General features: G+C 35.1%; 1 protein-coding gene and 1 long non-coding RNA gene across 7 annotated transcripts in view; both read right to left on the reverse strand.

Moving 5' to 3' along the window:
• The window catches only part of SEPTIN7 (septin 7), a 115,641-nt gene that overhangs the window by 6,478 nt on the left and 85,514 nt on the right, over window positions 1–23,649 (reverse strand). For all 6 annotated transcript variants that reach the window (XM_032871701.1, XM_032871667.1, XM_032871676.1 and 3 more), the window contains 6 exons: window positions 20,793–20,910; window positions 18,858–18,950; window positions 17,645–17,741; window positions 15,726–15,777; window positions 10,665–10,790; window positions 265–400 (listed from right to left, as the gene is read on the reverse strand). In XM_032871701.1, coding sequence (XP_032727592.1) covers window positions 265–400; window positions 10,665–10,790; window positions 15,726–15,777; window positions 17,645–17,741; window positions 18,858–18,950; window positions 20,793–20,910 — 622 coding nt within the window. The remainder of the gene's footprint in view (window positions 1–264; window positions 401–10,664; window positions 10,791–15,725; window positions 15,778–17,644; window positions 17,742–18,857; window positions 18,951–20,792; window positions 20,911–23,649) is intronic.
• On the reverse strand, window positions 1,867–9,154 carry LOC116875894. The gene is made up of 3 exons (XR_004384285.1): window positions 8,670–9,154; window positions 6,833–6,835; window positions 1,867–1,881 (listed from the first exon to the last, which is right to left on the reverse strand). It is a non-coding gene; the product is annotated as an uncharacterized LOC116875894 (long non-coding RNA).

Raw genomic sequence — 23,649 nt, forward strand, 5'->3', positions numbered from 1 at the left:
TAATTTGCTCATTAAAACTGATAATTCATTGTAAGTATTCTATTTTATCTTCCTAATAATATTTATGGCCAAACACTTACATATTGAAGTATATGTTATTATAAACAAAGTGCTTCCTTTTATTTCTCCATCTTATTACGTTAGGTCATTATATTAAATTTGGGAAAACATGTGTAGAAAGGTTTTATTATCTATACTAATAAAGATATTATTATTTTAAAAAGAAATAATGTGTCTGCAAGATGAAAATGTTAGGCTAATTACCTCAGCTTCTGAATCCTTCAGTTTTTGAACTTTTTCTTTGACCTTCATCTCAAACACCTGTTCCATCTCCATCTCCATCTTCTTCATCTTAGCTACATGCTCCCTTCTTTCTTCTTCCATTTGTGCAAGAGGGCTCCTGTTGTGAACATTAAGGATAAACATCAGAAGTCAAAATACTAATTCAATACAAAACTCTGAAACAGTGATGAAACAAATAATATGCTGAATTCCACTACTAAATTCTGATTTTTGAAAGTAAGTTTTAAAATAATTTTTCAATTATTCTAACACCATCTTAAATGACATAGAACACAGATTTGAAGTTTTATATATAAATGCATTAAAAATTCTTTAGAAGCTTTACAATTTATAAATACTTATAATCTAGAATTTCCTTCCATAAAGTTTTATATTTAAACCTGGATCTCTAACAAATAATTACTATGAAAATGGATATAAAAACAAACTGTTGGGGTGCCTGGGTGGCTCAGTGGGTTAAAGCCTCTGCTTTCGGCTCAGGTCGTGGTCCCAGGGTCCTGGGATCTAGCCCCACATCAGGCTCTCTGCTCAGCAGGAAGCCTGCTTCACTTCCTCTCTCTCTGCCTGCCTCTCTGCCTACCTGTGATCTCTGTCAAATAAATAAATAAAATCTTCAAAAAAAAAAAAAAAAAAAGCTATTAGCAGAATGTTGCTCCTAACCTAGTGCGTATCAAATCTAGAGATGACATAAAATAAACTTTAGAAGGAAAATGGAAAGGAACCGTTTCCAAATTATACTCACAAAATGGAAAATAAGAAGAAAATCATTTAATTTTGCACTTTAAACAAAATTTTAATATGAAAATTTTAATATGAAAAAAGGAACCAAGCTAATTAAGTTAATACATGTAGACTATTTTTAGCTCTATAAATTTCTAAGTGTTATAATCTCTTTTGTAACAACTACTGACATCACTATTATAAGTTAATTAACACTAATTCAAACTTATTTTTATTTATTTTATTTTTTCAGTGTTCCAAGATTCATTATCAAACTTATTTTAGTATCTGAATTACCATGTTGGAAATACTACCTACCAATCAATCCCTAGAAAGTTTTTCATTTAGGTATGCAGAATTTCCAGGCCATTTACAGTAATTTCACTGCTCATGAAATTCATTCCACCTAACTCAAATATTTCATTGTCCTTTTTGTTTTATTTTAAAAAGATATTTGGTGATAAAACACATACACAGATGATATATAAGAGAGAGAATCAGAAGCAAACAAATATGCTGATAATTATTTCTGAAATGCTGGAAAACAGACATAAACATAGTTAAATGAAGTATTTCACTCTACTGACATTAAAGTCCACAGGCTCAAATCTCTGCACAATTTTGTTTCTGTTTATTTTATTTTATTTTATTTTATTTTATTTTATTTTATTTTATTTTATTTTATTTTATTTATTTGATAGAGACACAGCAAGAGAGGGAACAAAAGCAGGGGGAGTGGGAGAGGGAGAAGCAGGCTTCCCACTTAGTAGGGAGCCCAATGTGGGGCTCCATCCCAGGACCCGGGGATCATGACCTCAGCTGAAGGCAGACACTTAACAACAGAGCCACCCAGGTGCCCTGAAATCTCTGTACAATTTCGATCAAAATTTTCATGTTGAAAAATATTCCAAATGAGTTTTATCTTAAGGCTAGTATACTTAAAGAGACAAAAGTGAATGCCAAAGTATCAGTAATTCACTATAGTCCCACGGAGGAAAGAAACCTGTGCTCCCTGAGGATCTTTGAAAACTATTCAACACCTAAGACAACTTAAAAGAGACATGCCCTCTTCTGACTTTGTTGATAAACATGTTTATTTTGCCTTCACATCAACAGGCTTTGACCACTGATGGGACCACTGAATTGCACATTTTAAATTGGTGAATTTTATCTCAGTAAAGCACTTTAAGAAATTAAATCGTGGCTTACAAACAAAAACAAAATCAGGCCTTGGATTTCACCTATAACTTCTAAGGTTAGTCACTTTAATTCTGAGGTGACATACTTTGATTATGGTAGACTTCTCTCCTAATGAGGCTGAGTATTCTTTTTTTTCTTTATTGTAGCTAAGTATTTTTACAGCACGCTTCTTCTGTATCAAGGAGGAGGACTAGAGAGCCAGATGGGATATATTAAATAAGAGCAACAGGACAGAACATTGGCTACTGATTTTTCTTAGCAAAAAGGGAGGACAAAGATCACTGCTGTGATCAAGATCTGTTTTTGCAATTAGTGTAAATTTGAATAAAATGTTAACTAAAGGATATTTCTTCACCAAAAGTAAACTTACAAACCTGCAGTATATTTTAACAATTAAGCAATTAATCAGAGGTTCTGAAAATGAAACTAAACCAAATATTAACTTAAAACAAAAATCTGCATTCAAAAAGTGAGGTCAACTAAAATAAACTTTTAAATATAAACATCATTATTTCATTAAAAGTTAGGGGCCTTCCTCATAACATAGTTCTCATCTTTATGGCAGATGTTTTTAATATAGGGGCTTCCAATCTCTTTGGCAGAACTCTGAATGAATCCCCTGAAATGACATACCAAATCTGTGTGTCCATGCAAGCATTTTTCTGGTGAGAAGGTCCAAAGCTTTTGTTAGACTTTTAAAGAGTCTTTTATAAACCTTACTTCTCCCACCCCTCAAAACATTTTAAACTCTAGAAAAGAAATAATCTAATAACTATTTTTTCAGTTGACAGTGTTAATTGAGTATGTATGTTTAAGCAAAAGAGATTATCCAATAATATTGTTGCAATTTGAAAACACAGCTCAAAACTGTAAATATATTAAATAAAAGAGAATTTCAGAGTGATCTTAAAATTTTATATTCTTACTTATAATACTCTATAAAATGTTTATTTAATTTTATCCTTGGAAGGAGGAGGCAATCATTTAAATATAAAGAATTTATCATATAATTTGCACATGAAAAGGGCACCAACTAACCAAAAGTAAACACTGTCATCTTGATTTTTATTTAAAGAACTCCAAGAAAATAGAAGACTCCAGACAATAGGCTATGTTTTGAAATTTGGTTTTAAATTCAAAATTTAAATATTAAAAATCTCTACATCATAAACCTGAGTAAGTCTTTGGGAAACAAAGACTTACATGCCTTCAACTGTGTCATATCTAAGAGAACATAAAAGAGAGACTTAGAACACTTACAGTAATCCACACTAAAAGCAATAATTAAAGGCAAATTCAGAGATTTTACAATTGAGTAATTAAGGTCTGTGCCCTAAAATATTGTTTATGGCAAAATTTATTTATTTATTTATTTAAGATTTTATTTATTCATCTGACAGACAGAGATCACAAGTAGGCAGAGAGGCAGGCAGAGAGAGAGGAGGAAGCAGGCTCCCTGCTGAGCAGAGAGCCCTATGCAGGGCTCGATCCCAGGACCCTGGGATCATGACCTAAGCCGAAGACAGAGGCTTTAACCCACTGAGTATGGCAAAATTTATTAAAGCTAATTAATTTCTTTCCCAAAATTCTATTAGTAATTACTATACCAAATCATTATGAAAATAAAATGCTGTGCAATTATCTTCTGACAGCCTGCTCAGATTTCTAGACCTATTTAAATATGTGTACTTTCAAAAAAATTTTGCAGAATTTCATATTGAGATACTTTAAGTTGTTCAGCCTTGTCAAAATATTTGACTCCTGGGGCGCCTGGGTGGCTCAGTGGGTTAAGCCGCTGCCTTCGGCTCAGGTCATGATCCCAGGGTTCTGGGATCGAGTCCTGCATCGGGCTCTCTGCTCAGCAGGGAGCCTGCTTCCCTCTCTGTCTCTCTGCCTGTCTCTCTGTCTACTTGTGATCTCTCTCTGTCAAGTAAATAAATAAAATCTTTAAAAAAAAATTAAAAAAAATATTTGACTCCTGACCAAATGAAATGATATTCCAGTGTTTAAAAAAGATAGTCATATATATATATGTTTAAAATGGATTTTTTGAAGCCTCTCACCAGTAAACATCTTTCAAATCCCTTTAATTTTTAAATTAGCCCCTCATTTCTAGTCATCTTTATTAAAGTGTTATTTAAAAAACTGTAATACAAATTTATGCTTACAATGTAGAAAACACAAAGAAGGGTCATTTTTTTCATCAATTAAACATTTTTTTCCAAATAAAACTTTTTACTAGACGGCTGCAAAAAGCATTTAATTATATTATAGCCTAACTGCTTTTTAATGGAAACTTCTTTACACACATAGATAGGCTAAAGCTTATACACTTAAATTTCTCTGAGAAATTTAAAACAACTCTGCCAAAGAAATGAAAAGGCCTGGTAAAAAAATAAAAAGAAACAGAAAGGTATAACATAACCTGCATATCTCGCTAAATTCACAAAGATTTAATGTGACTCCTTCTAGGGATCACTTTAAAGGGTTATAGTTCTTGAAAGCCACCAGATGACTCACCCTTTCATGTGAAAAACAGCAAAATCACAATAAGGACCACACAAGGTTGACCTAGTAAGGTTCTAACAGCGGTTGTGTTATACAACCCACATTTTGAGTATAACAGAAGACAACCACATTTCACTTAGATTATGTGTGGTCTTTCCTGAAGAACACATTAAACAAACACATTCACATACTTTTTCTCCAATGGTTAGTAAGGCCACTATGTACACAGACATGTAGCAACTTTCATACAAAAATTTTCAAAGGAATTTCACTTAGATTTCAAAGAGCAATAAAAATTTCCGAAATTTTGGGAAAAAATACCAACACTTCATTTTGCCAAGTGAAAGCATTAGAGCCAAACATAAAACAATACTCATTATATTTTCATGAAAGGACACTTTAACAAACAGTAAAAGATACAATTGAATAAATATAATTTTTTGAAAAAACTTCGGAAAATTTCAGAAAATTGTCTTTATTTCTCTTTCAATGAAAACTGTATTGTACCAAAAGAGTGCAGAGAATCAGCTTTTGGAAACCTGTATTTTCAGTCATTTCTAGGAATCTGTTATCCACAAAAGTTTCCCCAAGCTTACAAATGGAGTAAACTATACAAAACAGAAAAATAACATATGGGAAAGAGGTAACAGGGTATGCCCAACTTGGAACAAGACACCAACTGTCATAACTGGTGCCAATGATAGACAACAGTTCATAAAAGAGTCGCCAATCAAATGTGATTTTAAGTAAAAAATACAAAAGAAGACCAAGGAAGGAAGAACTTGAAGAAGCAAGTTTATCATAACCAATACTAAATAAATAAATAAATAATAGTAAGTTTACCTTCCCCTTATTGGAGGGTCACCTTCCTTTAAGAGATCTACCATCTGGATATTGCTAATTCTTCTTCCTTTTCCTTTACAATCCCTTGCTGAATCTTCTTTGACCTGGAACTTCACCTCCCTTTCTTTACTTCCAATTGCCTACCACCCTCCATACTCTCTAGTCAGGGATGAACAAGATACACACTCCCTGAAGATTTAACAAGTATTTAAATTGGTGACTTGATATTTTCTTTGCCAGATACAGACAGTACCTGAATAGCTGCTAGAAAAATGCCATCTTCCAGATTTGGCCTTGAGGCAAATTAGTATTTGATGAGAGAAACTCAGCTACTTTCCAGATTTTTACCAAATCTGCTCCTTGGTTTCTTTCCAGCTTTACTGAGATATAACTGATATATAATACTGTATAAATTTAAGATGTACAATGTGATGTCTAAATCTTGTTTTAGCGTCCTGCCACAATAAAATCATTCTAGGACCACTAACCTAACAGAAAGGCACATTTTCAGATATACAAACCAAGTATCTTTACCCACTATTCAGTTTATTCTACAGTCCGTCCAAAACTGCCTCAGAAAATTAAATATAAGATTCATTAATGGAGTGACTGGGTGGCTCAGTTGGTTAAGTGTCTGCCTTCAGCTCAGGCCATGATCTCAGAGTGCTGGGATCAACTCCTGCATCAGGTTCCCTGCTCTGTGGGGAGTCTGCTTCTCCCTTTTCCCCTGCCATTCATTCTCTCAATCTCTCTAATAAATAAATAAAATCTTTAAAAAAAATAAAAAGATTCATTGACCTAGTTTACTACCTAGTGCTTAATTGTGATTAACACTTTGTAGAGTATAAACAGCCATACAAAGATTAATAAAACTAAATTTTTAAAGGATTTGTATATGTGTAAATATTAGATGAGGACAATTTAAAAAACAGGTCCACTAGCAATCAGTAGATAAATGACCTTATGATCAATTTTATTTCTTCCTCAAATTGCCTGCAGATGCTATTTAGAGACTACACAAAGTGATAAAATGACCACCTTTCTTTTTTTAAGGACCAGAGATTGTCTAGGTCAGTGGTCTTCAAACTGAGGTCTCTATTTATATCAAGTATTCCAAGAGTTACTTAAGTCTGTGCAATTTTAAGAGACTCAATTTCCAGATCCTCAACTTCCATACAAAGTCTTGCCTAAAGTGATCTGCCTGAAAATTTCCAAGTTACAGATAGCCCATTTCTCACTTTACAGAAGGAAGACCTACCCCCTCCTAACCAGCCCTTATCTGAGATGCACTGTGCCAGGTGTATCTGAAGGTGTGAAAACCTCCAGGTGACAGGAGAGCAGTCTCCTTCAGTGATTAATCAAAGTACTATAATATAATCCTACAGTGTGTCTGTATCTCCCAATATTAAACATGCTTCTATTAAGGGCTACCTGTGATATTAGAAATGCAGTATTTGGGTCCATGCAGGGATGTTCTGAGCTCAGATTCATAGTAGAGGGAGGTGGCTGGACAAGTGGCAGTTTTTGTTTAATGACCCTGCCTCTTCCATTCCAACCCCCCCAACAACCTCAACCTGTCTGTGTCAAAATTATCAAAGGACACATTGCTATGGAGGGAAGAGTCCCTTGAGAGCAATACAACTAGAATATCACTAAGAAGCCTAAACTCACATTTATTTTTATCACATATTTAAATAATTGCCATTCTTTTCAGTTACTCAGGGATGAATCCTTAGCTTATAACACTTTAACAGCAGCTAAAGCACCTTAAGTTGTTGATACTGATTTAAACAACAAAAAATTCAGCTGAAATGCTTTATGAAATTGCTAACATTTTCAAGATAATATAAGATACAACCAACAGATAAAACTTCCAAGTGACTTCTTCCAGATTCAGCGAGTTATTCAATAAAGTAGTAAAAAGCTAATGTAATAAATCATATCAATATCTATTCTAATCATGCCATTCTCCATTTGGTTCAATCTTTAAAGATACTTTTCTACTTACTATTAACACAAAATAATATACTAACTCCTAGAGCAATTTGCTTTTTAGCAGTATAAACATTTTCATAGACAAAGTCTGAACATGATTCATCTCATTAAGAAACACATTTCCAATAGTAGTCTATTTTTTACATTTCTACCTGGGTTATATAGTTTAACTCAAGTAAACCACACTGGAATTCTATTTATTCAAAAGAATTTTTTTTTTTTAAGATTTTATTTATTTACTTGACAGAGGGAGAAAGATCACAAGTAGGCAGAGAGGCAGGCAGAGAGAGAGGAGGAAGCAGGCTCCCTGCCGAGCAGAGAGCCTGACGTGGGGCTCGATCCCAGGACCCTGGGATCATGACCTGAGCCAAAGGCAGAGGCTTAACCCACTGAGCCATCCAGGCGCCCTATTCAAAAGAATTTTTAACAATACTGTATGGTTTACTATTTTTCTCTGAATCCAGTAACAGAAATACCGCAATAGCACTATTTTAAAAGCCTTATATTTGAAATATGGAAACAAATAATTATTTGTAGGACATGAAAAAATGTGTAGAAGGAAATAATCAAACATTAACTGCACACATTTAATGAATAATAGGAACTGACAGTACACATTTCCTTTTCACATATAAAAATTACTGGTGGCTTTAACCACCCATGTTTTTCTTCTAAACAGTTAAAAAGTCCGTAAGCTAGTGAAATGCATTTAAAATGGATTAGGAGGGGCGCCTGGGTGGCTCAGTGGGTTAAGCCTCTGCCTTCGGCTCAGGTCATGATCCCAGGCTCCTGGGATCGAGCCCCGCATTGGGCTCTCTGCTCAGCAGGGAGCCTGCTTCCTCCTCTCTCTCTCTGCCTGCCTCTCTGCCTACTTGTGATCTCTGCCTGTCAAATAAATAAATAAAATCTTTAAAAAAAAATGGATTAGGAAATTATGAACAATATTTACTATGATGGATCCTTATGTTTTTGTGCTAAATAAAGTTGCCTGATATAAATTTTGCTAAAAAGAAACAGATAAAAGTCCTTTACTCATGCACTGACCTTACTTCAAATAGAATCTTGTATTTTAAATATAAACACATTGTTGAAATATTAACCAAATAAGTTTTTAAAACAGCAGTAACAAATTCGTAAAAGTAAGCATTTTGCAAAGCATACACTGACGAATCACCTGTATCAAAACCATACAGGGTGCTTATTAAAAATGCAAGCTCTCAGGTCCATCCCACATCTACAAAGTCACAATCTCTTGCAGATCATTGAAACCAGAAAACTTAGGAATTGATCAGTAAAGTTCCTCAAATATAAGCATGTTAATAACATATGGAGAAATTCAAAGTTAAGTAACAGTATGAGAAGAAATCTAATTCAAAGAGTCTATGACTCCAATATCATTAGAAAAATATAGAAGGAAATAAACATAGAATTAGATCTAAGATCAATTTTAAAAGAGAACTGTTTGTGACTGCTAGTCCCTCTTAATGCTTTGTTTGCTTTCTTCTGGAATCTGAGCCATTGTGGAGACATAACTGAAAAAGAAAAAAGGAACACTCTTCTTTTCCATTATAAGGAATGCTGACCACTATAAAACACGGTACTATACTGCTACTTTACAAAACTTGCCCTCTTCATTATTTGTACAGAGGATCCTTCAGGATTATCCTCTAATAGTAGATAACATCTGGCTACAAATGTACACACATTGTTAAAATGGTCTGCATAACGCTTATGATCTTTAACAGTCCCTAATAAAGGAAAAATGGAGCACAGGTACTGTTATCAAGAATTATACAGGCCTACTCACAGCCCTCCTCACACATCTCATTTTCCTACCCTACCATAAACCACCATAGCTTGATATATATACTAGCTTAGGAGGGTAAAGCTACACACTTGTCAGTCACTCACCCTACCTTAACAACCAAGAGAAGAAATCTAAACTCAAGCTAATTTACTCCCTAGAAATACAGAATAGGAATGGAAAAGGTAACCAAGACTACAGTCACCTAAATATTGCTTTTGTTTGGTCCTGTCCCTTGTTTCTATACAATGTTACTGAAAACTCTGCTACTAAAATGGTTTATTCAAAACAGACATAATAAAAGGTAAAAGCTCTGTATTTAGTCTCCTTAAAGAGAGTATAGAATGTTCATCTTAAAAGTAAAATGGGTTAAGAGATCTAGGTTGTAACTGTTCTCTTCCCTTAAAAAAAAAAAAAAAGTGTACTTGCACCCCTACATTTATACCAGCATTATCTACAACAGCCAAGATATTGAAGCAGCCCAAGTGTCCATCCATAGATGGACATCCATGTCCATTGTAATACATACAAATGAATGGATAAAAAATATATTTAGGGGTATATTATTCAGTCATAAAAAAGAATGGAATTTTGCCATTTGCAACAGTAGAGATGGAGCTAGAGGATTTAATGCTAAGCAAAGTCAGTCAGTTAGAGAAAGACAAATACTTCATGATGTCACTCATATGCAGAACTTAAGAAACAAAACAAATGAGCAAAGGGAAAAAGACAATAAAAGAGAGATTGAGAGAGATAAACCAAGCAACAAACTCTAAACTACAGAAACAAACTGATAGTTTACCAGAGGAGAGGTGAGTGGGGGGTTGGGTGAAATAGGTGATGGGGATTAAGGAGTGCACTTTTCATGATAACACCAGGTGATGCATGCGATTGTTGAATCACTGTATTGGACATCTGACATGAATATAACACTGTATGTTAACTAATTGGAAATAAAATAAAAACTTTAAAAATGTATTTGCAAAAGGAGCCATTTGATTTCTAATTGGGGATCTATTAAATGTGTGGTGTACAAACATGATGGCAAATGACCAGAAGAGAATTCACGGCTCTTTCACCTAAGGAACAAGGTAATAAAACACTTTACTGTGACAAACAGTAAAATATAAAACTGCCAAAACAAAGCTTAACAATAATAAATTTTAGCTATTGTGCATAAAGAATATTGTCCCAATTTTCTATTGAGTAGCCAAGAAGAATTTGATGAAGATGAAACAATACGATTACTACATAAATGATACCTTTTCTGGAGGACATAATGTATACTTACTTGGTAAGCTGCCCTTTATTCTTGTTATTATCAACTCCATTATAAGTCACAGCTGCCAGTTTTCTGCTCCGGTAGTTCTCATAGTGGACATTATTAGTGACATCTTTCAAGTCCTGCATGTGTGTTCTGTCATAAATAAATAACATATGAACAGTTTGCTTCTATGAAAAAAGCTTTGATTTAATTCAAAACTTTATCAAAACAAAAATTCTAGACTTAAAACAAGCAAAAGACTATTCTTAAGGAAGAGAATTCCTGTCTTCATTTACGCTCAAGTCGGAGCAAGATACAACACGCTAAACTTGAAACCAATGGACAGTCAGGTTCCAAATGAGAGTTTAAGAGTTCTAAATCTTCTCAAAGCAGTTACTAAAGGATGGCATTTCCTCAGAAAAGTTTTTATAGTACATAGTATATATTTATTTTACTAGAGAAAGGAGATTAGCTCTTGCCGAAACTCTTAAAACTGGTTGTCTTTATTATTATTTGAGTTTTTAACTAAGGTAACACATAGGAACACTTTAGATTACATAACAAGTTGAATTCAAACTGAGGAAAATAATTTAAAGTAAATCTGTTTCTTTAAACTGTTCAGTGAAATGAATTTTACTCATGTATTTCTATCATATATAAAATCAACACATATATGAAATAAATAACATGAAACATGAGACAATTTTCTCATTCCCTGAAGATTCTAGAAGCTAAAGACACGCTGAGCTGCTCTATGATATCCTTTACCAAATCAGGGAAAGGACACACCTGGAGGGGCAGTACTCTGTATTGTCTGATTCTCCCTTTTCTCATATCATCCATGCCTGCCTCCACCATCCTCCACCTCCCTTACAGAAAACGAACAAAAAAGTGTACTTTTTCTTTTTGTTTGCCTGTTTGTTCGTTTATTTAAAAGTAGGCTTCATGCTCAGTGTGGAGCCCAGCACAGGGCTTGAACTCATGACCCTGAGATTAAGACCTGAGCTAAACTGGAGTCAGACGGACACTTACCTGACTGAGCCACCCAGGAGCCCTGAGGTGTGCTGTGTTTTTACTCTCTCTGATATCCAGAAAACATTTACTATTACTTTCCCTTTGTGAACAGAATGTGATTTTCAATTACTCTATCTCCTATTAATAGACAATTTCAAGCAGTTCTCTGATAGTTGACTCATCCGATGGAGTACTTTAAGTCCGGGGTTTCCAACAAGTCTCATGTTCATTTATGCTCTGTTCCTTGATGAATTTATCTTCTCCATGGCCACTATTTCTTTCCACTTCAGTCAAGTCAGGCAGCTCCTTATTCCTAGCATATCCAACTGGCTGAGACTGAATAGCTCATGCTAATTTGTCACTGATTCTTCAAACTTAAGAGTGCCATTACTTTGAAAGCTCTCTTTCCAGCCTTGAAATCAAGTCACTCTAATCCGTGACAATTTTCTCCTTGGTTGTCAGCCATTTTTGGGGTTAGGGTCATAAAACCTCTTAAGTTTTACTGTAAGCTCCCTTTTATAAGAAGCATTTTTGCCATCACTTCTTGTACTCTTGATACAGATAGCACATAATAGGCCCTTAAGGGGCACCGGGGTGGTTCAGCTGGTTAAGCATCTACCATTATCAACTCAAGTCATGATCCCAGGATCCTGGGATTGAGCCCCTCATCGGGCTCTCTGCTCAGTGTGCTTCTCCCTCTCCCTTTGCCTGATGCTCTGCCTACTTATGCCCTGTCAAATAAATAAATTTAAAAAAGAAAAAATCTTAAAAAAAAAAATGGGTCCTTAACCAGTAATGAAGTATTAAACTTGAGGTAAGATAAATATTTTATTTTCTGGAATAAGTTACTGTTACCACCTTCTCTAAGTAGAGAATAAAAACAATAACTGTATAAGTATAAATTAAGTATTTTGTAATTTTACATATAGATTACCTCAACAATGAATCACTGAAAAATCACTAAAGGACCTGAGGTGGAGCATTTAATAGCTGAAATACAAGATGCATGAAATAAAAATAAAGTGGACTTACTCATTGTTTAAGCAACTTTTGTTAATGCCATCTAACATTTCAGACAATGAAAGATTTTTTTCCTTTCACTAAAATACCCTTTATAATTACCTACTTCAAATTTTTTTGCTCTATTTTCACTTATTTAACATGCTTCACTTTATTTTTTTAAGATTTGACTAAGTCCTCCACTCTTTTTTTTTTCTTTAAGATTTTATTTATTTATTTGACAGAGATCACAAGTAGGCAGAGAGAGGAGGAAGCAGGCTTCCTGCCGAGCAGAGAGCCCAATGCGGGGCTCAATCCCAGGACCCTGAGATCATAACCTGAGCCGAAGGAAGAGGCCTAACCCACTGACCCATCCAGGCACCCCTCAGTCCTCCATTCTTAAAATCAGTAATTACCAATAGTTTTCTCCAGTTTCAGGAACTTATTCGTCTCTTCCATGTTCCCCTGCTGATATCATAGCCCTCTCTTCTCTCCTTTTGTTTTCTTTCTCTATTTGATTTCTACACTGTCCATCACCACACCTTGAAAATATCTGTGTCAAGTTTTCTTCCTTTCCATTGTCTTCTTTGGTTTGTCTACAACAGCTGGTTCTCTTAATGAGCAAAATGACACTTCTTTGAATTTGGGTCTTTCACAGAAGCAACCACTATTCCTAACTGTAATCTGCAAGATTTCAATTACTTAGAATTTATAGACATCTGGAATACTGGTGTTGCTATTTCCTTCCTTTCAGGATTTATTAAATATGTACTAGGTGCTTTAAAAGACATGAGCTACATTCAATACATATCTTTCTTACCTCAACTCCAAACTTACAAGAAAAAGTGATAAAATATTCTTAACCTTTTCATATTCTTTTAAGGCTTTATTTATTTATCTGTGAGAGAGTGAGAGACAGAAAGTGGGAGACAGGGAAAAGGGAGAGGGAGCCCTCCCCTGAGCAGGGAGCCCTCCCCTGAGCAGGGAGCCCTCCCCTGAGCAGGGAGCCCAATGTGGGGATAACTCCCAAGATCCTGGGATCATGACCTGAGCCAAAGGCAGATGCCCAACTGAGACACCTAGGTGCCCCAAGCTTTTCCTTTTCAGACTATAATACTCTTCAAGAATGTTTTACACACTTAAATGTAAGAATTATAAATGAAAACTTGTGAGAAGAAGCAAAGTAAAACCCCTAGCATAAGTGAACATTTATGCTTTAGGAAAGAAAAACAAATGTGCTGCAGCAAATTGAACAAATAAATTTCTCATTAAGTAAAATCATCTAAACATCTACCTTAAGGAGTTGAAAGCAAAGTCTTCATCCTACTCATTAATAAAAATATTAAACACGACCACTCCCAATCTCACAATCATCACTGAATGACTGTATTTATCCTAATCTAGGTTGACATCTTTTCTATGAATCCTTTATGACTCACTCCATGAAATATACCACTTACTCTGAATTCTTTTAATACATCTAAGTATTCATTTCATAGCACATATCTGTTTTCTATTATGTAACTTCAGAATTTTTTGTATTTTCATACATGCACGACTGTCTTGCAGCTTTCCTATGCTTAATCTTCTGCAAGAATGGTCCATTTGCTCTGTACTCCTTTTATACTAATGAGTCCTACTCACAAGCTGCCAGGCTATGCACCTTCAAATGTTCAAAGTCTCGCTTCTGGCTCAATAACTAGCCTTCCCTTCTACAGTATTTTAGCTATGCAGGCAATTATTGGTTGCAGCATATTTAAAAAATATGCAAGACAAAGTTATAGAATACCACTGTATCAAGCACTGGGCAAGCTGCACGGGGGATTTAAAATTGAGGAAAAGAACAGTATGAGAGAGAATACACTGACAAGTAATATTCATAAAACATCCCCTACATATATATTGTTGTACGCAATTATGAGTTCTTTTGAAGTCACATCTTAAGAATGGAAGAGAAAGGGAACAGTTCATAATAGAAAATGAAATGCTATATTCTCAAAGCTGAGACAGATGACCTCCCTTTCATCTGCATCCGTTCTCTCACTGTGTGAGGCCTGGAAACCCCAATTGCTGAATCAAGCCTATCATCTACTTCCTACCAAAAATACCTGGTTATAAGCTTCTTTAAGAAAGACTAGTAACAGGGCAATCTCTTTGATTTCAACATTTACTCTGATATTTAGTATACCTCTTGAGGTAGCAGTTTGACTCACTTAAATTCACCCCCTCACTTGTAAGAATAACCTTACTGTTCCATAACTTCCAAATATCATCAATAGGCATGTTACTACTTCCACACAGATAAAGATACTCCTGTGTATTGAGAAACTGGAGGCTGAAGGGAATATGTGGTGGAGGCCTGGAGAAGCAAGCAAGATGGGGGTGGAGGGAAATGGGGAAAGGGCTATGAGGTGGCAAGAAGAAGGAATTTATCTCAACATGAAAACACTAAAGTTCATTTTGATGCCCTTTCTGTTTCTTGCCCACTAATGTCTCTGGTTTCCTCTTTGCGGTTTCTTTTTTAATTCAAGTACCAGTCCTCTAATCAGGATTAGCTTAATGTCCTAGTCTCACATCTCACAAGCTTTCCTTCTCTTTCATCAGCTGCACAAGGTACAATTTAGGAGTAATGTTTTCTCACCCAAGAGGAAGATCAGTTTTGGTCACTGCGTTCCAGTAACAAAATTGCCCCTCTTGCCAGCTCCAAGGCTGTGTACCTTTTAACATTCAAAGTCTAGCTTTTGACTCAAAACCTAGCCTTCCCTTCCACAGTTTTCCTAAATTTTTCACATGAAAGAGCAAAAGCCTCTTCCTTTCCTTATCTTTTACTATTAACAATAAACAGACCCATTTTCCCATACATCTCTAGCAATAACACACCTTATTTTGTATTTTTGCTGACAACTTTAAAACCTTTGCAAAATAATTCAAGTTATCTCCAAGCAATGTTTACTTAGTGTTAGAATGAAGGTATCAATTTCAAGTAGCTATATTTATAGAAGTCAAAAAGTAAATCTAATTCTAACTTTATTTTCAGAAAGAAAAACACTTGTTTTCATCATTGCTCAAACTTACCTTATCAACATATTTCTTAGAATTGTAAAATCACAATGTTCACCATTTTCAACTATATAAAAATACAAAACACATACATTAGTTCTACTAAGCCAAGTCTTTTCAAAGGAAATTTCTCAGAATATTGTAGGAGTAACAATGAGAGAATATGCAAAATTTCATTAACTTTTCATTAGATCAAAACTTTTCATTATAGTTTAAACACTATAACATAGTACTTAACTGAAGGGCATGCCAAACAAGGGTACTATAATATTATTTATTGTAGTGTAATCCTCAATGATAAAATATACAAACCTAATAAATGAGCTCATCAGAAACAATCTTGAAATTCTTAAAGGGGAGACTGTATATTCACTTCTAAGAGACTGTATTTATTCCACAATAAAATATATCTTTTTAAAGATTTTTTTATTTATTTGACAGAGACGACAAGAGAGGGAGTGAGCATAAGCAGGAGGAGCAGCAGAGGGAGAGGGAGAAGAAGGCTCTCCACTAAGCAGGGAGCCCAGTGTGGGGCTCGTTCCCAGGACCTGGGATCATGACCTGTGCCAAAGGCAGACGTTTAACCACTGAGCCACCCAGGTGCTCCATAAAATGTATTTTAAAAGCTTAGTGGGCGCCTGAGTGGCTCAGTGGGTTAAAGCCTCTGCCTACAGCTCAGGTCATGATCTCAGGGTCCTGGGATCGAGCCCCACATCGGGCTCTCTGCTCAGCAGGGAGCCTGCTTCCTCCTCTCTCTCTCTCTCTGCTTGCCTCTCTGCCTACTTGTGATCTCTGTCTGTCAAATAAACAAATAAAATCTTAAATTAATTAATAATTAATTAATTAAAGCTTAGTGTTATGGTGAGGGAGAATCACTTTAGAAAAGCCTTCTTAAGGTGGCCAAAATAAAGCCATAAGTCAAGAACTTTAAGGTTCTTTATTTTTAAAAAATGAATCACTGGTAAGAACATTCTGGTGGGGGGGGGGCTACTAAAACTAAACAAACAAAGCAATTCTATCAGCCCCTATTTTCAAGGAATATAAAAGTTCTAAAGGCTCAGCTCAGCAACTGAAGGTTACCAGAGGATGACAGAGAGCTGGGAATGAGTACAGTCACTCACTGATAGGGAAAACTGCTGATAAGGAATATAACTTGGAACAATCTGCTAAAAATTACAGAATTTTTCAAACTAATAACAACAAGTAGATAAAACAATTATGACTCAATCTTGGTTCCAAGTTACTGTAACACAGAAGATTAAATATTAGGTCACACCAATACAATAAACACAAATTTGGGAAAAGTGTCTATTGCCAAGAAGATTTCTGAGGTTTGGTGCTATGAACTAAGATTTTACTGGTATTTAAAACGCCTTAAAAATTAGTAGAGTATCTCTTAACACTGAATTTTTTTTTTACTATAAAGATGTAACGCCAAGAAAAGATGACTTTTATCCCAAAGAAAGGATATCATGAATGTTGTGATTTGGTTTAAAATGAAAGTTGTTCTCATTCTTTAGGGTCCCAGACCCATCTGAGACTCAGATAAAAATGACAGTCCTTTTCTCCAAAAATTATTTTCAATTTCAGAAGATTTATTAGATCCCTTGGCAGCAACCTTTGGGCCCCAGGTAAAGCGTTTCTGCATTGTAAGTATGTTTTCAAACAAGAAAACATGAGTATATTTAATGATGGGACAGAGCATACTGACAAGTGACTTGGAAAGTATTACAATTGGGATTTAACACATACTAACTTGCCTGACTTAGTAGAACACAAACTGTGAGAAACTGGAATGTACTTATGAGCATATGAGGCTAAATGAAAAGGAATTCAGAACTATCTGGAAATCCAGAATATATCAATGTGAAATACAAACTTTTGATCACTTTTGTGAGATCTTACAGAAAGCCATTCATTGAAGAAAACCTTACCTTCAGCAACACCCCAAGGATACTGCCTTCCTCTGACCCTTTTGCCATTAACTTCAATGATAGTATTACTACCTACCACAGCGAGAGGTAAACGGTCCTATAAAACAAAGTTCAAATATATCTCTGTAGTCCTCACAAATTCAAGAATAAAGAAGTTAACATGACTCAACACATTACCAAAATAAAAATTACCCTGACAGTTTATGTATTTACTTTTAATAGGCCATTCACAATTACTATTTATTATTAAAATTGTCATCACATGGTATTCTCATCAATGTAAACAATGAATAAAATTGTATTTTCTTTGAAATTTTAAGAATACTAAGGCATATACACTCACTCCACTTATCAAAGTAGCTGTTTAAAAAATCATCTCCAAAAGAAACTGTCCCATATTGAAAAGTTAGAAAGGGTAAAAAACACATTGGCAGTTAGAGGGAAAACATGAGGCTTGTGACTAGCCTGCCTATCTGATCACAAACCAACCCCAACAATCCTGGAAGCAGGGATTATATGTACTACAACTTTATCTATGGAACTCTAGCTCTGGCGGAGTGGATTTGTGTACATCCAGACTAACTCAGAGTACGATCTTTCAAAATTCTTGTAGCTTCCAGAAATATTTAAGAATATATAAAATATGTAACTATTTTATAAAACCATAGAAATTCTTCATTGGTCAGATATATGTATTTCATTATTCCAAAATAATTATTTGCTTAGATAACGCCATTAATTAACAGATCATTTTTAGGTTCAAAGTACTTAGGAATGACTATAAATTAAAAAACGGAAAATTGTGTTGGTACCAGTTTTGGCTTTTTTTGATACACAGACAAAACAAAACATATTTTTGTCTGGCTCTTAAAGATTGTGCATAGTAGTACTTAGGAACAAATCCTCTCCCTTCTCATTACCCATTTTTTTAAAGAGAAAAATTACATAATATAAAACCAGTTAATTGAAAATCAAAGACAGAGATTATAAAACAGAGATTATGCTATTTATCTCTCTATTCTACACCTCTTATTACATATAACAGCCAATCAACAAAGTTAATTGCAAAGTTGAATTCAATAGTGAATAATCTCCCTAATTCATTTTGTAAGCCAACTACTTAAAACAACTGATTTTTTTAATCTTTTCTGTGGATATTTCAGTGGTTTTAAGGCCCTAAAACATTTTAGTGTATATATGGGAATAAACCTACCTTTATCTTTTTAACAAGCTTATTTTCTTCTTCATCATCTGTCTCTGGAAATTCATATATTTTAATTTTATGTTCTTGGATTTCTTTCATTATCTAAAATGAAAGAGGAAGTTATTAGTAAAAGAACACCACACATACTTAGTAGATTAGCTTTATTTGTATTATATTCTCCTTAAATTCCTGATTCCTTAGCTCTAATTCCTTTACTATTTTTCAGTGATGCAAAACTGTAATCTAAAAGCAAAGAACTATGCTAATCTTTTTTTTAGCTATGAAGCTGATATATAAATACTATTTCCAAAATCTGATTATTTCAGAAGTATTGAAGTTATATGGTTATAATACCAAAAGAGTTCTAAAAATGATGTAAGATTCCAGAAACAGCTTTCTCCAGTTGATTTCTACTATAATGGTTTTACATTATTTATTTACAATGACTGACCTTCTTTCTCTAAATAGAACTCTCACCAACTGTTTTATTCAACTCAATCAACATAGCTTCAACTCACCTAAATTTTTAGTAAAATTTGGCAAATGTAAGTGAAACTAAGTACAGCACTGGCTCCAGAAGAAAAATCGGCATGCTGATCAGAAAATATCCTTGCATGTCCATTTGTGTACACACACACACACACACACACACACACACACATATCAAGGAGTAACAGATACAAGATCAGGCAAGAACACAAAGAGAAAAAACATGTCCTGGAGATTAAGAAGCTCCAGAGCTAATAAGGAAAATGCAGGGGGGGCAAAAAAGGCTACTAATTAGTAACATAGAAATGAACTACTTCAGACTAATTCCAAATCGCTCCAAATTCTAAAGAGAACAGAGACACCCAAATAATGTTCAACTACCTACCCTACTCAAACTCACAATAAACCAACGGCCAATATACCCAGAACTAGGTCCTTGCCTATACAGGTATTTCAGCACAACCATCACTGCAGGGGGCCCCTGCAGCATTAAGGGGCCCTAAACAAAGTAGGTAAAGGTGAAACTGCCACAGAGAAAAACAGGACCACACATCTTTTACAACTGGGATATGTATCTATAAAGAGAAAAACATAATAAATGATGAAGCGTCAAATATATGACTAGGAGAAAAAAAAGAAACACTAGCAGCTTGATCTAAGAGCAGTGGTTCTTAGTCAGAGGCTGTATATTAAAAATGCCAATTCCTCACCTTAATCTACAAAACTTATTGGTAAGGATACAGTTCCAAACTGATTTTCTCTCTCTTTATATATATTTTTTTTTCTAGAGAGACAGAGCGAGGAAGTGAGCTGGACGGCGGCGGGGGAGGACTGGGGTGTTGGAAATCCTAAGCAGGTTCCACGACCAATGCAGAGCCTGACCCAGAACACCATCTTATGACCCTGAGATCATGGCCTGGGTCACAATAACCCTGAGATCATGGCCTGGGTCACAATCAAGAGTTGGGCACTCAACCAGCTGATACCCAGGTGCCCCCAATAACTCATTCTAAAAAACTTCTCCAGATAATTTTCATACGCACCCTGGGATCAAGCCCCTTGTGCTCCCCGCTCAACGTGGAGTCTGCTTGACCCTCTGCTCCTCCCTCTGCCCCTTCTCCCACCCCCACATATGCACAAGCACACATCTCTCTCTCTCTCAAATTAAATATAATTCTAAAGGGTGTGGAGAGGATTGGTGGAGGAGGTTGTAACAGTAACTTCTAAGAGTCTTATTTAAATTGACAAAGGATAACGGCACTATTGGTAACGGATAAGAGCTCTGAGAAGAAAACTAAGGCAGATTATTTTCAAGAGTTATTTTTAATACAGTACAAATGACCATACAGTAAAGTAGCAAGAGAAATACATTGTAACACATTAAACTGAAAATACAAAAGCTGCAAATTACATGAGTGGTATAAGAAACCAAAGAATTCAAGTTCCTTTTCTCACCTGTTTTTTAAACTGTTGGCACTCCTCTGGAGTAAGTGTGTCTGCTTTGGCAATAAGTGGAATGATATTCACTTTTTCATGCAAACGCTTCATAAACTCAATATCCAATGGTTTAAGTCTGAAATATACAATATTTAATACAATTGATTAATTTGGGGGAATAGATCATTCACAACCCCAGTGCTAAATTAAACACACTGGAACTACTTTAATTACTTATCAGAACCACTCTCTGAAGATGTACTGGGTCAGCAACAGTTAGGTAGAACAGGACCTCAACAAGCACTGGAATGTCTAAGAAGGCTTTGACTCCAGCCCCTGAACACCCTGATCATAGGATTTGGGCCCTAAAGAGGAATTAGAAAAACCAGAAAATCTCCTAACAGGCTTTCCTAGAATAGCCTCTATACTTACTACTCAAAATTTGGGAAATCTCTGTTTTGTCTTTAAATAAAAAATAAGAGTCCTCTTTGAACCCCACATTCTGTCCTTGCTGCCATCTTTATGTCTCAGATAAAAGGCTCAAAAGAGACTGTTCTTCACCATCAATTTCACCCATTACAATCTGGCTGCTGCCTTCACTTTATTGTTACACTTTCAAGAAGGTCACCAAATAATGTCATGCTGCTAATATAATTAACATCAATAACTCACAGATATTGTGGTGTTTACCATTACTTCTTGCATTTACTCATTATGCAGCATTTGACATTACTCTCTCATAAGCTGCTCTTCCCTTAGGGTACATCTAAGGATCTTCTCTGTAAGTTAGTCCCTTAAGAGTTACCTTCCTCAGAGTGCTCTAGACTAGGCAGTCTTTTCTCTCTACTCTAATTTTGTATGCTTATCATTGACCACAATGACTTCTATCATCCTCTATGAGTCTCAAATCTTCCTTCACATCCTGCCCAGATCTCATTCTTATGTTGGAGAGTCATGTTTACCCAGTGCAAATATTACTTAGACATCCAATTTTAGCTCCTCAAAATCAAAAGCTCATCTGAACCCCAAATTTTCCTTCCTCTTCTGTGCTATTTTTGAGGATGGTACTACAATCCACCCAGTTACTCAAGGCTGAAACTCAGGGTTCCTTCCTCCACTGATTCTCACTCCCAAAGATTTCCCAAAACCTGCTGAACAAATAAATGTATTACTTTGGTTCAGGCCACTGAGACCTTTGATACGGACAATTACTAGAATGCACCCAGTTTCCCTCCAAACCGTACACACTGCAGTCAGAAAGGTCTTTCTAAAATCCAAATCTGAGTGAGTCATTTTCCTGACTGAAAACCTTACCAAAGGCCAGATTCCTTGGCTAGTGGGGCCTACAAGGCCTGTGAAGACATAGCCTTTCTGGCTGTCTTCATCTGTTAGCATCCTTTACCATCTTCTGCTATCTCCTACTTATAATGTTCCAGCCTTTTTGAACCTCTCATGATTCCCTGAAAGCACCATACTTTGACAGGTCATGGGCTACTGCCTCTACCTAAAACATGCTCCATTCCCATTCCCCTTCTACTTGGCTTGCCTAATTCCTATTGGTCCTTTAGAACTTGGTTTAAATTCTCATTTCCTCTGGGAATCTTTCCCCAACCTAACACTAGGCATCTTCTAAGAGGTCACAACACTTAATTTGCCATATATTGTGTATTTGTTTTCCCTATCTTCTCACTGGCAGATCCTTAAGAGCAAAGTCTTTGTCTCATTCATCTGTATCTCCAACAGCTATTATAGTGTCAACACCTGAAGTTCCCAAATACTTGTTGACTAAAAAAGTAAGCTGCTGTGATTTTTCTTATGTTCTTGAATAACTCTAAATGAAAACCAAAGAAATTCTTCACATCTAGAATGTAGTATAGGCTAAAAATTAATATTCCACAAAAGTAAGTGAAGGAGTATTTTGCATAGAAATACCATTCTAAACTGGTATTCTTTAATTTACAAACCTTAAAAACAACTGGAATAAAGATCTACTCTCATGATGAATTTTACTAAAATAAAATAAAGAGTCCTTTTAGAGTACTACAGTTAAATAAACACATTGTGTATGTGGATATATCTGTATATACTCACACATACATATATGTAAGTAAATGGGAGGTCAGGGACCCAGAGACTAAAGAGGTATTCCTTTTTACTAACAAATAATAAATAATACTCTATCTCTTAGTGGTAGTGATGCTGACTGGCAGAAAGATAGGGATATGGAGTAGGAAGGCAGGTATGGAGAAGATACCTACCTCCTATTCTAATTCTCCTTATCCTGAATCCTTTGAAATGTGTTATTGGCATTCAGAGAATAAGGAACACCACAGAAAAGAGACTGTCACTGGAATAACACTGTATTATCTATAAACAGCACCCTTACTTCATAAGTGCTAAGTGAAAGAACCTACCCAACTTTGAACAATTTAGGTTTTGCTTTTTTTCATCAGTCATTACATACAACATTAAATATAAAAGCCATGACCCGGTCAATTTCAGATTTGTAAATTTTTGTAGTTCACTTTCCAGATTATACTCACAATAAATTTAAGTTACCCCCAATACCACCTCATTAAACCAGTAACAGAAAAGAACTCAGTCTAATATTTTTAGACATCTTAAGATCATTTAATATAAAATATTAAAATTAAAATCAAAGTTAACAAGGTTTTACACTTAAAAGTAAAACAGGACTTGCTGAATATTTGTTATCTCAACTTTAAAAGAGAAAGATACTAAAAAATAACCATGACAAAGAAATGGGTAAAGTCAACTTCTTAAATATGAAACAAGGCCGAAGAACATTTAAATCAGTTTAAAAATTAAACTTTAGGGGGAAAAAAGGATAAAACCTTTATAAAAGCCCCAATAT

The sequence above is a fragment of the Lontra canadensis genome, unplaced genomic scaffold (assembly GCF_010015895.1).
Source record: "Lontra canadensis isolate GAN:19392208 unplaced genomic scaffold, GSC_riverotter_1.0 scaffold2, whole genome shotgun sequence".
Lineage (NCBI taxonomy): Eukaryota > Metazoa > Chordata > Mammalia > Carnivora > Mustelidae > Lontra > Lontra canadensis.